Genomic DNA, 14,418 nt, shown 5'->3' with positions numbered 1-14,418 from the left:
AAATAAAATCCAACTACCCCCTTGGAAGAACACGTTTTTCCTACCTAGCAAAACAAGAGCTGACACTGATTTCTTTAGCAAATGTATTAAAATGCCCTGGGTGCAGATTAACCTGCTCTGCGTGCCATCCAGTGATCTGTCTCTAAAATACGAAGTTCCAGCTCACAGGCGCCTGAAATATCTCCACGCTAGTTTCTTCTCCCATAAGTAACCGTGTCAGCAGTTGAAGCGCTCATTAGTGGCTCCTGGGAACCATTGCTGGACACTCTCCTGACCTTCTGTCCTCTCCTGAAGAGCAGCATTCCCAGGACTGTCTTCCTTCCAGAATGACAATCCTAGGACGCATTAAACCAAGGCACCTGCCCTTCCAACAGGAAAGTGGGCAAATAATTCAATTAGCACCTCCTGCAAAAACAGCCCCTCCTAGTAATTACAGTCAGGCTCTGGTGAAAGCGTGTTGCCCAGAACCCTCGGAGGCTCCCTAACAGGTCTTTTTTTTTTCCATGTTGGAATAGCCTTATTGAGCCACATGTAGCTTTGCTGACATAATTCCTTTCCCTTGGGTAGGTAAGGAAGGGGAAGGAAATTCTACCTTGGCTGTAGCCACTGCTGATTAAGCACTGGTTAGACATCAGAACTGCACTCAGAGCTTCACTGCGAGGCGATGGTGTCTAAGGCAAGGCATGCTCCAGGCGGTGGGTTCTAATCCCAGGCACAGCAATTTAGGGTGGAGAGTTACATAGCCTCCCTATTCACAACCATCTGGAGCTCCGACTCCAATTTGATGTCTTCTTCTGACCCTTTAGGGGAATGGGCGAGCCAGTCGTACACAGACATACACGCAGGCAACACACCCGTTCACACACATAATTTTTCAAAATAAATAAGTAAGGCTGGTCATTGTGGTGCCTTTAATCCCAGCATTCAGGAGGCAGAGGAAAACAGTTCTCTGTGAGTTCAGGATGAGCCTGCTCTATATAGTGAGTTCCAGGACAGTCAGAGCTATGTAGAGAGACCCTGTCTCAAAAATAAATATATAAAAGTAAATAAGTAAAATAAAATAATGATCTTTTTAGCCAGGCATGATGTCAGAGTCCGTAATCTGAGCGCTTGGAAGGTGGAGGTTGGAGGACCAGGTGTTCAAGGCCACCTCTAATAACACAGTGAACTGGAGTTAGCCTGGGCCACACGAAGATTGTCTCCCAAGAACAAGGACGGGTAATGGAGCTGAGTGGCAGGTATGCTCGAGTCCTGGGTTCAATTCCCGCGCCACACACAAAAGATTATAATCTGAGCATTAAGGTACACACACATGGGGTTGGGGATTTAGCTCAGTGGTAGAGCGCTTGCCTAGCAAGCGCAAGGCCCTGGGTTCGGTCCTCAGCTCCGGAAAAAAAAAAAAAAAAAAAAAAAGACAAAATAACAAAAGGTACACACACATGCCCGTAATCCAAATGCTTGGGAGGCTACAGCAAAACCATTATAACTTTATGGACTAAACTACGTACCATTAAAATTAGAACCGCCACTTTATGTTATTAGCATACAGACACAGTGCCTTGTATCACCTCTACTTTCCCTTCAGAGAGGAAAACAGGATGAGAGCAGACAAGCTGTCAGATATGTCTCATACTTTAAACAGTGTTTAGATTTATTAATAATGCATATGTGGGGTGTGTGTGTGTGTGTGTGTGTGTGTGTGTGTGTGTATGTGTATGTGTGCGCGCGCGCGTGTGTATGTGTGCGCGCGCGCGTGTGGTGTGTGTGTGTGTATGGGTATGTGTGTGTGTATGTATGTGTGTGTGTGTATATGTGTGTGTGTGTATATGTGTGTGTGTGTGTGTGCGCGCGCGAGCGCGCGAGTGTGTATGTGTTGCCAAAAGCCAACTTTTCAGGAGTCAGTTCTCACTTTCCACTGTGGTTTCTGAAGATCAAACTCAAAGTGTCCAGTGTGTATGACAAGTACCTTTACCAACCAAGCTGACCGCAGGCTTTGGACTCATACTCTTTTTTTTTTTCTTTTTTCTTTTTTTCGGAGCTGGGGACTGAACCCAGGGCCTTGTGCTTGCTAGGCAAGCGCTCTACCACTGAGCTAAATCCCCAATCCCTGGACTCATACTCTTTATGAAGATGAGAAATGTTTATGGGCAGAGTGATGATTGCATCACGCCTGGGATGACCAACTTAAGGGGATAACAACGGTGTTCCAGCTCCTTCCTCAGGCAGGGAGGCTTCTCCTCTTGGTCAGGAGCTCTACACAGCCCTGCAATCTGCAACTTACCTACTTACCGTGACTGTCACTGTCCTGCTCTGTTAACCACCAAGCTACTTGAGCATAATGGCCATGCTCGGGGGAAGTGTTCCAAGTTTACATTCAAATGACGGTTTTTAATAAACAGGACTGAATCTGTCTAACTCCATGCTGAGAAGGGACAGAAGAGAAGAAAGAGGGTAAAAAGGGAGAAAAAGGAGAATACATGTTCTCTCTCTCATACACACACTTTACACACATATCTCTCATAGACATACATACCTCTCTCACACCTCTCTCTCACACACATACATATACATACACATCTCACTCACACACACGCACATACATATACTTACTTCACACACATATACACACATATCTCTCACATACACACCTCTCTTTCATACACACATACCTCACATATACACATATCTCACAACACACACACACACACGCACACCTCTCTCTCTCACACACACACGCACAGACACACACCTCACATACACATACACACCTCTCTAACCTCTCTCTCTCTCTCTCTCTCTCTCTCTCTCTCTCTCTCTCTCGCACACACACAGACACCTCTCTCTCACACACACACAGACACACACCTCACATACACATACACACCTCTCACACACCTCTCTCTCTCACACTCATACACACACAAACCTCAATATACATGCACACATCTCTCACACACACGCCTCACATACATATAGACCTCTTTCTCTGTCTGTCTGTCTGTCTGTCTGTCTCTCTCTCTCACACACACACATCTCTCTCACACACAGAGAAACACATTCACATGCACACATCCTCTCACACACACGCAGAGACACACACTTCACCTACACATACACACATCTCTCTCACACACACCTCTCTCTCTCTCTCTCTCTCTCTCTCTCTCTCTCTCTCTCACACACACACACACACACACACACACACACACACACACAGGAGGTAAAATGAGGAAGGACACTACAAAGCAAGAATGTCATTTACAAGCTCCAACTGGGGTCACCTTCTGTGTGGTCCTCTCCAAGTCTTGACCGCTATAGACTTGTCATTAACAAAACTGCCAACATCACAGGCCCCTGGCTGGCAGAGTTACTGGTTTCCCACAGTGCTCTAGGTGCTTTATAATTAGTGGTTACAGGCATCTCGGCTAGCTGAGCCATCAGAACTTGAAGAACAATGCCTCTGTTGTTTCTAATAGCTGCATAATGAAAACACTGCAGACAACCAACGCTTCCTGCACGCTGTATCTTTTTAGAATAAACTCCCATCAGCACTCAGCCCAACAGCTTTCCTAAAAATAGTACAGATTTACAGCACTATGAACATACATGTGCCACTGAGCAACACACTTAGGACAGAGACTTGCATGCACTGGAATTCTGCCGTGGCGGGGAGAACCATGGTTTATGTAGATGGGTGGTGAGCTCTGAGGCACGGCTGAATTTGAGAACAGAGCTGCAGTGCCTAGAGACTGGACAATGTATCAGGGGTGAAAGCGCGCAGTCAAAGGCAGGCCACATTCGAATCGTGGAGTCAAGCTGCCCACCTACCTTTCTGGAATTCAGGCACATAATGGTATGTCTTCTCTCCCAGATGGATTAGGAAGTTAGAAAGGTTCCCACTGATTGCGATGGCAAAGACCAAAGTGGCACATATCCAAAAGGGGCCTGCAAGGCAACCACAAGATGCAGAAAGGGGGAATGAGACACTCGCTGTTAGACTCTCTGAATCACTTCTTACAGCCTCTTCCTGGTCGCACTTTTAAAAAAAGATTTATTTATTTTATGCATATGAGTATACGATAACTGTCTCTGACACACCAGCAGAGGGCATCAGATCCCCATTACAGATGGTTGTGAGCCACCATGTGGTTGCTGGGAATTGAACTCAGGACCTCTGGAAGAGCAGTCAGTGCTCTTAACCACTGAGCCATCTCTCCAGAATTATTTCTGGTCACACTTGAAGCCAGAAAATAGAATTTTAGATGCAATCAACACTTACTTACTTAATGGGATGTTCATTTTCGAGAGGTTGGCGCCCAACTCAGCAATTAGATGTCTGAGAAGCTGGGGTAATCAGAATCCAATGGGGGAAACAGTCTCCACCTGAGTGAAGGGAGAGGTCCCTCAGTAAAGGACCATAAAAACACGCCAGCATTTTTGCTGACATCAGAGGACACACAGGTGAGCCAGTCAGGTCCTTCTGCATTATAAATGGAGAGCAGTGCAAGAATGTCAGGCAACAGCTGACTTGGGGGGCTAGAGAAATGGCTCGCAGGTTAAGAGCACTGAGTGTTCTTCCAGAGGACCCAGGTTCGATTCCCAGAACCCACACAACTGTCCATAATTCCAGACCCAGGGGAATTATGATACCCTCTTCTGACTTCTGCAGGACCAAGTATGCATGTGGTACACACATGCATGCAGGTAAAACACATACATGTGTGGTATGTATTTGTGTGTGTGTGTGTGTGTGTGTGTGTGTGTGTGTGTGTATGTCTATAACATACTTAAACGCCATCATTGTGTGTGCACCTGTGTGTGCATTTATTTATGTCTGAGACACACAGAGATAGAGAGTCAAAGGTGGAGAGACAGTTAAATGCTGTTTCTTCTTTTTGGACAAACATGTTTAAAGTTGTATGTATACATGTATATAATGTACAATGACCACTCTCCTGCCCCACCCTCTCCCATCTCCTTATTTCCCATCTACCCCTTCTTTCCTAAAAATCTTTCACAGTTGTATCTTTTTGTTTTGTTTTACACCAAGTTTCGAGTTTAACCAGGGCCATCCATGTGACCACGTGCTGGGAGCCATTCTCTTTTCTCTTTCTAATGAGAAAGTAATCCAACAGCTGGACACAGTCCATGCCTGTAATCTCAGCAGTCAGGAGGCAGAGGCAGGAGGATTGTTACAAGTTTGAGACCAACTCGGTCTACATAGTGAGTTCCAGGCCAGAAAGCCTGCCCCAAAGACCCTATTGCATAAAAAAGAAAATAACAGTTCCAAGTTCAAAGAGAATACAGGAAAAAAACAAACAAGCTTCCCTCCCTTTCTGTGTCCCAGCTCTATACCTGTCTCCAGAGAGCTCCCCACTGTTCCAGTGAGTCCTGCCAGAAATGATCAACACAAAGGCAGGCAGAGGTGGCACAGCCCTTTAATCCCAGCACTCTGGAGGCAGAGGCAGGTGGACCTCTGTGAGTTCCAGGACAACTAGAGCTAACAGAGAAACCTTGTCTCAGAGGGGAAAAAAAACACTTTCCTTTAAAGTATTATGGGTTTTGGAAACCAGCTCTGGGTGACTGTGGGTGAGCACATTTCCAGGAAAGATTAACTGAAGGAGAGGATTTCCCTCAGACTGGGCAGCCCAGCACAGGGAGACCACGCAAAGAGTCGCGCAGCCTCCTTGCCTCATCTGCCCTCAAATACAAAGGCCGTGGTGTGCAAACCTCCCTCAGGAGCTCTGGGTGGACCTGTGTTTTCCTCAGACATCAAGGGAGTCAGGGGCTGCACCCATTCTTTAGCCAGTCCTGAGGAGCCAGTACCCCACACACCTGACAGCTGAGGAGGAACCCACTGCATCAGTGACAACATGGAAGAGAACCGGGTTAGTTACTTTTCTATTATTGTGATAAAAGCACCAAGACCAAAGCATCCCGTAGACGGCTCGTTGGAGCTTATGAGCCATCACCATCACAGTGTGGCACAGGCAGGCCGGGCAGCTGACAGCTCGCAAACATACACACACACACACACACACACACACACACACACACACACACACACACGTCCTCCAGCAAGGCCCCACCTCCTAATCCTACCCAGACAATGCCACAAACCAGGGACCAAGTATTCAAATGCCCAGGACTCAGGACTATGGAGTATAGTCAAACAGCAAACAAACAAACCTTCTCTGCCCTACACCGCCAAATCCTCCATGGAGGAAAACCACCCCCACACAGAAACGCTTATCTGCGTGCGTCAAGCCTACATTGAAGTTACCCAAAGCCCTTTAAAGGATGGAAGTAATTGCAGCTGCAGAATAGTGGCCGCAGTGCTGAGGCAACAGGGAATGGCATTGTCCTCTAAATTCTTTGCAAAGCTTGTTCCTAAGTCTCAGGGAGTCGAGTCAAAGCATTGGACACGCCACGGGCAGTGCAATCCTCTAACGTCCCAGGCAACCCCCACATTTACTGAACTTCACGCACGGCACATACCATAGAGGTCTGGGTTACTGCGGATGTACAGCCTCACGAAGTTCTTTCCAGGAACCGGCAGCAGAGACCCTTTTATTCTGTCAAAGACCTGCAAGGTAGCACAGCAGGAGTTCTACTCAAGGTTTACATTTCCTTAGGGTTTAACCTGTTCAACTACCTCAAAACTCAAGGTTGGTTATTTGAGCTTTTGCAAGGGTGTTTTACACACCGCAAACCTTGGTGTTTGCGGAAGACCTACGAGGCTCTCAGATGATGGCTGGCTCCTGCATCTCAGCAGAAACAAGTCCCCGCTATGAAGATAAGAGCTGAAGCTAGTTCACAGACCTGGTAAGTGTCCACATCAAAGAACGTCTGATAGTATTCGAATGTCCAGAAGGGAGAGCTTTTCTTCTGACCGGCAAGTAACTGTCAGAGAGGAAATGAAACACAGTGAGCTCCAGACTTCCTAATTTCTTCTTTTTCTTTTAATTATTTGCTTATACACATGGGTATTTTGTCTGCATATATGTCTGCATCCCGGAAGAGGGCTTCAGGTCCCATGACTACGATTATAGATGGTTGTGAGCTGCCATGTGGGTGGGTGCTAGGAATTGAACTCTGGAAGAACAGCCAGTGCTCTCCAGCCCCCGACTTCCTAATTTCTTGAGACAACAAAAATGCAAAAATGATACTCAATGACTAAGGGCAATCGTCACGGCCCGCCCCTAGCCTGACACAGAAACAAGCATCAGAAAGCAGGGGAAGTTAGTATTGCTAGTCCTCAGGCTGAGAAGAACAGATAGCAAGTTCTCTACCTCAGGGAGTGAAGGAAGCATTAGACTGAACAGGACATGGAACGTGCTATTCCATACAACTGAGGAGGCCAGATGGGCATAAGGGAAAACAGAGGGAAACGGAATAGTGGCTGGTGACTGACAGAATTACAGTGGGCTGTCAGATATCTGCTCAAACAGCCAAGACATAAGACCACTTGTCACTGTCAACTAAGGTGACTATTATTGTCCTTTCCTACATTATGCTTGCATTTCTATTCCATTAGCTCTGCAAAATTGCCTGTTCCTTCGAGGCTCTAAGACCATGACACGTCTTAAAGAGCCCACACGTCTTACTTAGGGTTCGATTGCTGTGATAAACACCATCACCTCCCTAGCCCCTTCCACCATGTTTTGGGAGACAAGGTCTCTCAATGACGCTGGAGCGGGTGGAGTGGTCACACGGGCTGGCCATCAAGCCCCAGCGCTCCCCATCTCCTGAGTGCTGGGATTACAGGAGCACCACCACACCCAGCTCTTAATGCGCTCTCCCTCACGCCTTGGCAAGCACTTTAACAATGGGCCATCTCCCCAGCCGTAAAATGGAGATGTGGTATCTTGTTCCTACTAGCTGTCATACCTTTTAAAGTACATATTTAGATGTAGCAACATATGTCTGTAATCTCATTGTTGTGTAATCCCAGCACTCTAGTCCCAGGAGGAGGTGGGAAGATCGGCAGGTCAAGGCCATCTGTGGCTACATGGTAAATGTGAGGTCAACCTGGGCTGTGTGAATCCCTGTCTCCAATAAAGGAAGAAACAAGCAGGGTGCGAGAGGTAGCTCAGTAGTTAAGAGCACTTGTTGCTCTTGCAGAAGACAGAGTTGGGTTCCCAGCACCCTGTCAAGTAACTCACAACGGCCACAGGGGATCCAATGTCCTCCACAGACACTCGCACATAAGTGTACATAAAACACACAGATACACAAAAATTAAACAAGACGGAACAATAAATTCATCTCACCTTAGTTAACAGGAAAGAGAATATTTAGGGTAAGAAAGAATTTTGTATGAAAAAATTAGGCTGTACCCTAAAGTAAAGATTATCCCCAAATCAGAACGAAGAGTAAAGACAAAGACCGTATGTGGGCAGCTGTATAAAAACAGTTTATGCTTGTGATCAAGTTAACTCTAATTAGATTATTTCCAGCTGAAGAGATGACTCAACAGGCACTAGATCCTCTTGCAGAGACTGGGTTCGATTCCCAGCACCCACATAGTGGTTTATAACTCCAGTCCCAAGAAATCTGACATCCTATTCTGGCCTTCTCAGACACCAGGTTCATACATGCAAAAAAAAACACCCATATACCTGACAGTAATTAAAAAAATTAAAGGTTGTTGAAACTATTTCCTAAGGTTAAAGTGTAATACACTGACGGAAAACTAAAGTTCATCCTGCATGTTTAAATAAACAGATCTTAGGAGCGAGAGAGATGGCTCAGAGGACCTGGTTTCAATTCCCAGCATTCCCATGGTGGCTCACTGCCTAGAATTCTAGTACCAGGGATCCTGTGCTCTCTTCTGGCCTCCTCAGGCACCGAAGTCACATGGTACATAGACACACGCAAGCAAAACACCATGCACATAAGATAAAAATAAATGTTTTTTTTTTTAAAGAAACAGATTTTCTTTTTTTTTTTTTAAGATTTATTTATGTATGAGAACACTGTAGCTGTCTTCAGACACACCAGAAGAGGGTGCTAGATCCCATTACAGATGGTTGTGAGCCACCATGTGGTTGCTGGGAATTGAACTCAGGACCTCGGAGACAGATTTTCTTAAACTATTGCTCTACCCAGTAACAGTTACACAAAATTGGCTACAGGATGATACTGTACTTTAAAAGATGCTCGGGAGATGGCTCAGTGGTTAAGAGCATCGACTGCTCTTCCTGAGGTCCTGAGTTCAAATCCCAGCAACCACATGGTGGCTCACAACCATCTGTAATGGGATCTGATGCCCTCTTCTGGTGTGTCTGAAGGCAGCTACTGTGTACTCATATAAATAAAATAAAATCTTAAAAAAAATAAATTTTAAAAGATGCTTGTGTTTTCTGATGGGGGGAGGGAGCATTCCCAATTACTAGGGAATTTATTCTTAGCACACAGTCAATATTTACTTAACTCTTTGTCCTGAAACCTTTAAAATAAACATTTTAGGGTCAGAAGACAGTGCAGTCAGCAAGCACAAAGCCTGATGACCCGAATTTGATCCCAGGAACCCACATGGTTGAAAAAGAGAACTGACTCCCACAGGCTGTCTGCTGACCTCTACATGCACCATGGCCCATGCACACCCACACACAGATAAACAAGGTAATGCTAAAATCTGGTTAAGTTTGACCAACTATTGTTTTAGGTTGGTATAGACTATTTAAGAGAATATATGCATATATATGAACACATACGCAAAAATTGAGGTAGGTAGGTTCAAAATACACAAGGTAATCTACAGGTATTCTTGCTTCTACAATTCACATTAATCCGGGCTCTGACGTATAGCATGGGCAATGCACCTCTGCATCTGTATTCAGTAATTCAGAAAGAAAGTAATCAGACGAATTTCAGACAGAGGATAATCTTCATCAGGCTGGCCATTCAAGTCAGCTCTGGATCTTGTGTTCCAACGTGTTTGTTTCTATTTGGGGCCCATCTGCCCAAGAACTCCTAAGTGCCCGGTGTGCCTCCATTTCTCCTCTGATAGGAGGAAAGAAACCATTGTGAATCAGGAAAATTCTGCCAGACTGCAGGAACAGCAACACGCTGGTGGAACGGAACCGAAGCAGAGGGGAGGTCTCCGTGGGTGGAGAACAGCCGCAGAGATGAGGAAGACTCCAGATCTTCTGACAGAAGTTAAAAGTAAGAACAGCTCACTGGACAATGGTGGCACACATGCCTTTGATCCCAGCACGCAGGAGGCAGAGGCAGGCAGATTCCTGAGTTCAAGGCCAGCCTGAGCTACAAAGTGAGTTCCAGAACAACAGCCACAGCTACACAGAGAAACCCTGCCTCGAGAACACACACACGAACACACACACACACACACACACACACACACACACACACACACAGAGAGAGAGAGACAGAGAGAGAGACAGAGAGAGACAGAGAGAGACAGAGAGAGAGAGAGAGAGAGAGAGAGAGAGAGAGAATAAGCTTAAGACAAAGGCTAGTAAAGTTCTACTTAGAAAAAAATCTGCATTTACTGTGTTAACAATAAGTGCTTCCCTCTTGTATATCCTTGGGCATCAGGCAGACAATCTGTGGTCATTGTTTGTTTGTCTAATTAATTTATTTATACACAAGTGCTCTGTCTGCATGTAAACCTGCATGTCAGAAGAGGACACAGATCCCATTATATATGTTCATGAGCCACCATGTGGTTGCTGGGAATTGAACTCAGGACCCCTGAAAGAGCAGCCAGTACTCTTTTTTTTTTTTTTTTTGGAGTTCAAAAATTTTTATTAGGGTTGTAATAAAAGCAAAGGGAAATTGGGGGGCTGGAGAGATGACTCAGCAGTTAGGGGCTCTTGCAGAAGACCTAACTCTGGTCCCAGCACCAGGATCTGACTTCCTCTTTTTTTTTTTTTCTGGTTCTTTTTTGCCTTTTTTTTTTAAATTTTTTTTTTATTTATTTAATACTTAATAATAATTCTTTGGTTTCCGGGCAAACATCCCCCTCCCCCAGCAGCCAGTACTCTTAACCACTGAGCCATCTCTCTAGCCCCTGTGGTTGCTGTTGATGCCTCCAGAACTTCTCAAAAGTCTAAAACTACGCTTTGATTCTTCTGGGGACGGGGAGTAATGCAGTTAATATATATGGACCTAACGCCCTGCCAAGGCAGAGTCTAAATTTTACTTCAAATGTAAAAATTGAAGCCAGGTATTATTTATATAGCTCATGCCTATAATCATGAGGTGGAAGTGTCACAAGGATTGCTGTGAGTTCAAGCTGGGCCTCAAAAACAAAACAAAACAAAAAATCAAAAGTAAACACGAGCCAGGCTTGGTGCCACACACCTATAATCCCAGGAGGGATTCAGGAGGTGAAAGTCTAGAAGCCAACTAACTCTGCCTTCTTTGCTTATTTAATATCCATATGGACCCCAGTGTGCAAAGCTTCTAACATGCAAAGCTTAGGGTGCATGTTACCAAGCAGGTGTCTTCCAAACCGGAAGTTAGAGGTGCTGGCTCAGGCTCCCGTCTGCGTCCTCTTAATTGTTCAGTCATCCTCAGGCGAAGATAAGTAGCCCTGCCCAAACACTTGACACTCCTGGAAGGAAGTGGCATTCTGATAATGCCACTTGCACATTAGTCACCTGGGAAGCACGTCTGTAAACAGGAGCAAAGCGTAACAGGTATTCTCCTTGCTTTTGGTTTCATTTTTTAATTTTTACTTTTGTTTGTAGTTTGAGACAGAGTCTTGGTATATAGCCCAGGCTGGCCTTGAACTTTAGATTCTCCAGCCTATACCTTCCTAGTGTTGCGAGTGCTGGGTTACAATATGCCCCACCATACCCAGCTATGCAATGAGTAATTATTTATGTCATTTAATATTTCATAATTTGAAATAAGCAAGCTCGTAATGAATCATAGGGCCAGGCATGGTGACACGTGCTTGTAATTCTAAAACATGACAGTAGAGGCAGGAGGATCAGAAGTTTGAAGACAGCCCCACTACACAGTGAGTTCGAAGTCCACCTGAGAGACGGGAGACACTGTCGTAAAACAAAAGCCTTTTATACTTATGCATTTACTTTGTGCATGGGTGTGTATGGAGGTCAGAGGACAACTTTGTGGAGTTGCTTTTCTCCTTTCCTTCCAACTCTACATGGATTCGAGGGATTACACTCAGGTTACCTGGCTTGTGGAGCCATACTGATAGTCCTGGAGTAAAAAAAAAAATAATGAGGGCCTTAATCCAATCTCTCAGGAGACAGAGGCAGGCAGATCTCTGAATTTGTGGCCAGCCTGGTTTACAGAGTGAGTTCTAGGACATCCAGGGCTACATAGAGAAACCCTGTCTCAAGCACACACACACACACACACACACACACACACACACACACACACACACTGTAATAATAATAATGTTAAGATCTTAATTAAACAATGACTTTAAGACTCCTCTTAGAGACATATCTTGGCTGGCCCAAGGCTCTACTTCTTACCCTGTTCTGTGTTACAATGGTCCCAAAGTGATCAAAATTAAGCCCAGTTAAAATTCTGTCCCAATGGGTAGAGACATACACGTTACCATCACTCAGGAGGATCACAGCAAATCCAAAGCCAGCGTGGTCAGCACTGTGAGTTCCAGACTAATCACGCCCACAAAGCAAGGTCTGCCGCAAAAACCAAACCAAACCGAGCCAAATTCTATCCAAAGGGTTATAACTCTGTGCCAAAGATTTTACAGTCTTAAATGGAGCTGCTATCTGGTTTCTCTTTATATCTCAAGGTGTCCCCCATGTCCATAGAAATTACAAAAATTAAAATGAGAACCCACTAGTCCCCTTTCACAACCGGAAGAAGTGGCCCACATGTACTCAACAACCAAAGCTTGGAAGCTGCAGGAAAGACAGAAGGATCGCTTTTAAAAGCCAATATTCAGTGCTTGGCCTCTATGGTCAGTCAACATCCAGAGGATGAGGGGATCCCTCTAAAAGTAGTCTGCAACCCCAGTAAGTCACCAGCCCTCTTGGTCAGGGATGTTGTAGCTACTTGAGGTTGGCCTTTAACCAGGACGCATTCTACAGTGAGAGTCACTGGAAAGGGAATGTCCCCCATGTTTCCAAGGAAAGCCATGTGGCCATGCGACTCTGAATACATCCTAGCAGAGCAGCAAAAGACAAAGATTAAAGGAGCCAAAGAGCTTCTCACAACCCAGAGGAGCCTCAACCAACCTTAACATTAGAGAGGAAAAGGGCATTGTGGGTCACCTTCTCAGTCTGAGGCACAGGAAGGCACAATCAAAGAATGTAAAACTTAGCAACATTTTAAATCAGTGAGAGAGACAATCTAATGGGGACTGATTGAGGCCATGTGTCAAGCCTGAGATCACAACCCACGGTTGTCCAATTAAATCAAGCTGTATTGTGGGGTGCATCCAGGCCTGGCCAGCCAGCTGTCTCACCCTAAGTCACAAATGAGACAGCAGCCCCTGCTGGCCTCTTAAAGTCCCTTTTATAGGAGGGAGAAGGTGTTCAGAGGAGAGAGTGTTGGCTGTTATCCATTGTCAGGAAGATACAATGTGGGGTTGGGGATTTAGCTCAGTGGTAGAGCAGTTGCCTAGCAAGCGCAAGGCCCTGGGCTCGGTCCCCAGCTCCGAAAAAAAAAAAAAAAAGAAAAAAAAAAGATACAATGTAAAGGAAGGAAGGAGGGTAGCGCTATGCATCATGGGAATGGGTTGCCAGTAGTTTACACCAGATCTAAGAAACAAGAACTTATTAATTTCAAATAGAAACCTTAACTTCCCAGGACTTAACACAAGACAACAGGCACTTACTCTTAAGTGTCTTAACTGCGAGCAGAACCCTTAACCTGCGAGGTACATTTTTCCTGTTTAGGTCTCCCATTAACTTACAGTGGATGTTGTTCCTGTTTTGTTCTCACTCATGGAAGCTCACGTCTTTTAATCCCAGGACTGGGGAGGCAGAGGCAGACAGATCTTCAAGTTGCAGGCCAGACAGACTGGGTTACAGAGAGGGTTCCTAGCCAACCAGGGCTATAAAACGAAATAAGACAAAATGGGCTCAGAGTGATGTCAGCTGTTTATTATAGGATCCGCTCAAAAAGGACACCAGTGGTCACAGTGGTCAGTGAGAAAAGCTGGCTGATCTAAGCAGGATCTGGTCACCCCTTTTTCTTCCGGAGCTGGGGACCAAACCTAGGGCCTTGCGCTTGCTAGGCAAGCGCTCTACCACTGAGCTAAATTCCCAATCCCATCACCCCTCTTTCTGTTTTCTAACTCCTTCACTACCTAAGCTTGGCTGTCCTGGAACTTGCCCTGTAGACTAACCTTGAATTCGAGATCTGTACCGATCTGTCTCCTGACTGCTGGGATTAAAGGCATGTACCACCACACCTGGATTTAAGCTTTCCTTCACC

At 45.4% G+C, this 14,418-nt stretch overlaps 1 protein-coding gene across 11 annotated transcripts in view; it reads right to left on the bottom strand.

Moving 5' to 3' along the window:
- Positions 1–14,418, bottom strand: part of Yipf1 (Yip1 domain family, member 1) — a 35,263-nt gene that overhangs the window by 14,634 nt on the left and 6,211 nt on the right. For 3 of the 11 annotated variants that reach the window (XM_087548170.1, XM_087548169.1, XM_087548167.1), the window contains exons 1-4: positions 13,895–14,035; positions 6,823–6,903; positions 6,499–6,586; positions 3,829–3,945 (exon numbers count right to left, since the gene is read on the bottom strand). In XM_087548170.1, coding sequence (XP_087404296.1) covers positions 3,829–3,945; positions 6,499–6,586; positions 6,823–6,903; positions 13,895–13,927 — 319 coding nt within the window. In that variant the 5' untranslated portion in view covers positions 13,928–14,035. Of the gene's footprint in view, positions 1–3,828; positions 3,946–4,283; positions 4,388–6,498; positions 6,587–6,822; positions 6,904–12,068; positions 12,199–13,894; positions 14,036–14,418 lie in introns of those variants that run through there. The other 8 variants (XM_087548166.1, XM_087548165.1, NM_199383.2 and 5 more) reach the window with 5 other exon arrangements.

Source organism: Rattus norvegicus, chromosome 5 (genome assembly GCF_021556685.1).
Source record: "Rattus norvegicus strain SHRSP/BbbUtx chromosome 5, alternate assembly SHRSP_T2T, whole genome shotgun sequence".
NCBI classification, from domain to species: Eukaryota; Metazoa; Chordata; class Mammalia; order Rodentia; family Muridae; genus Rattus; species Rattus norvegicus.
Note: the sequence above shows the minus strand (reverse complement) of the source record. Positions and strands in the feature narration are given on the sequence as shown.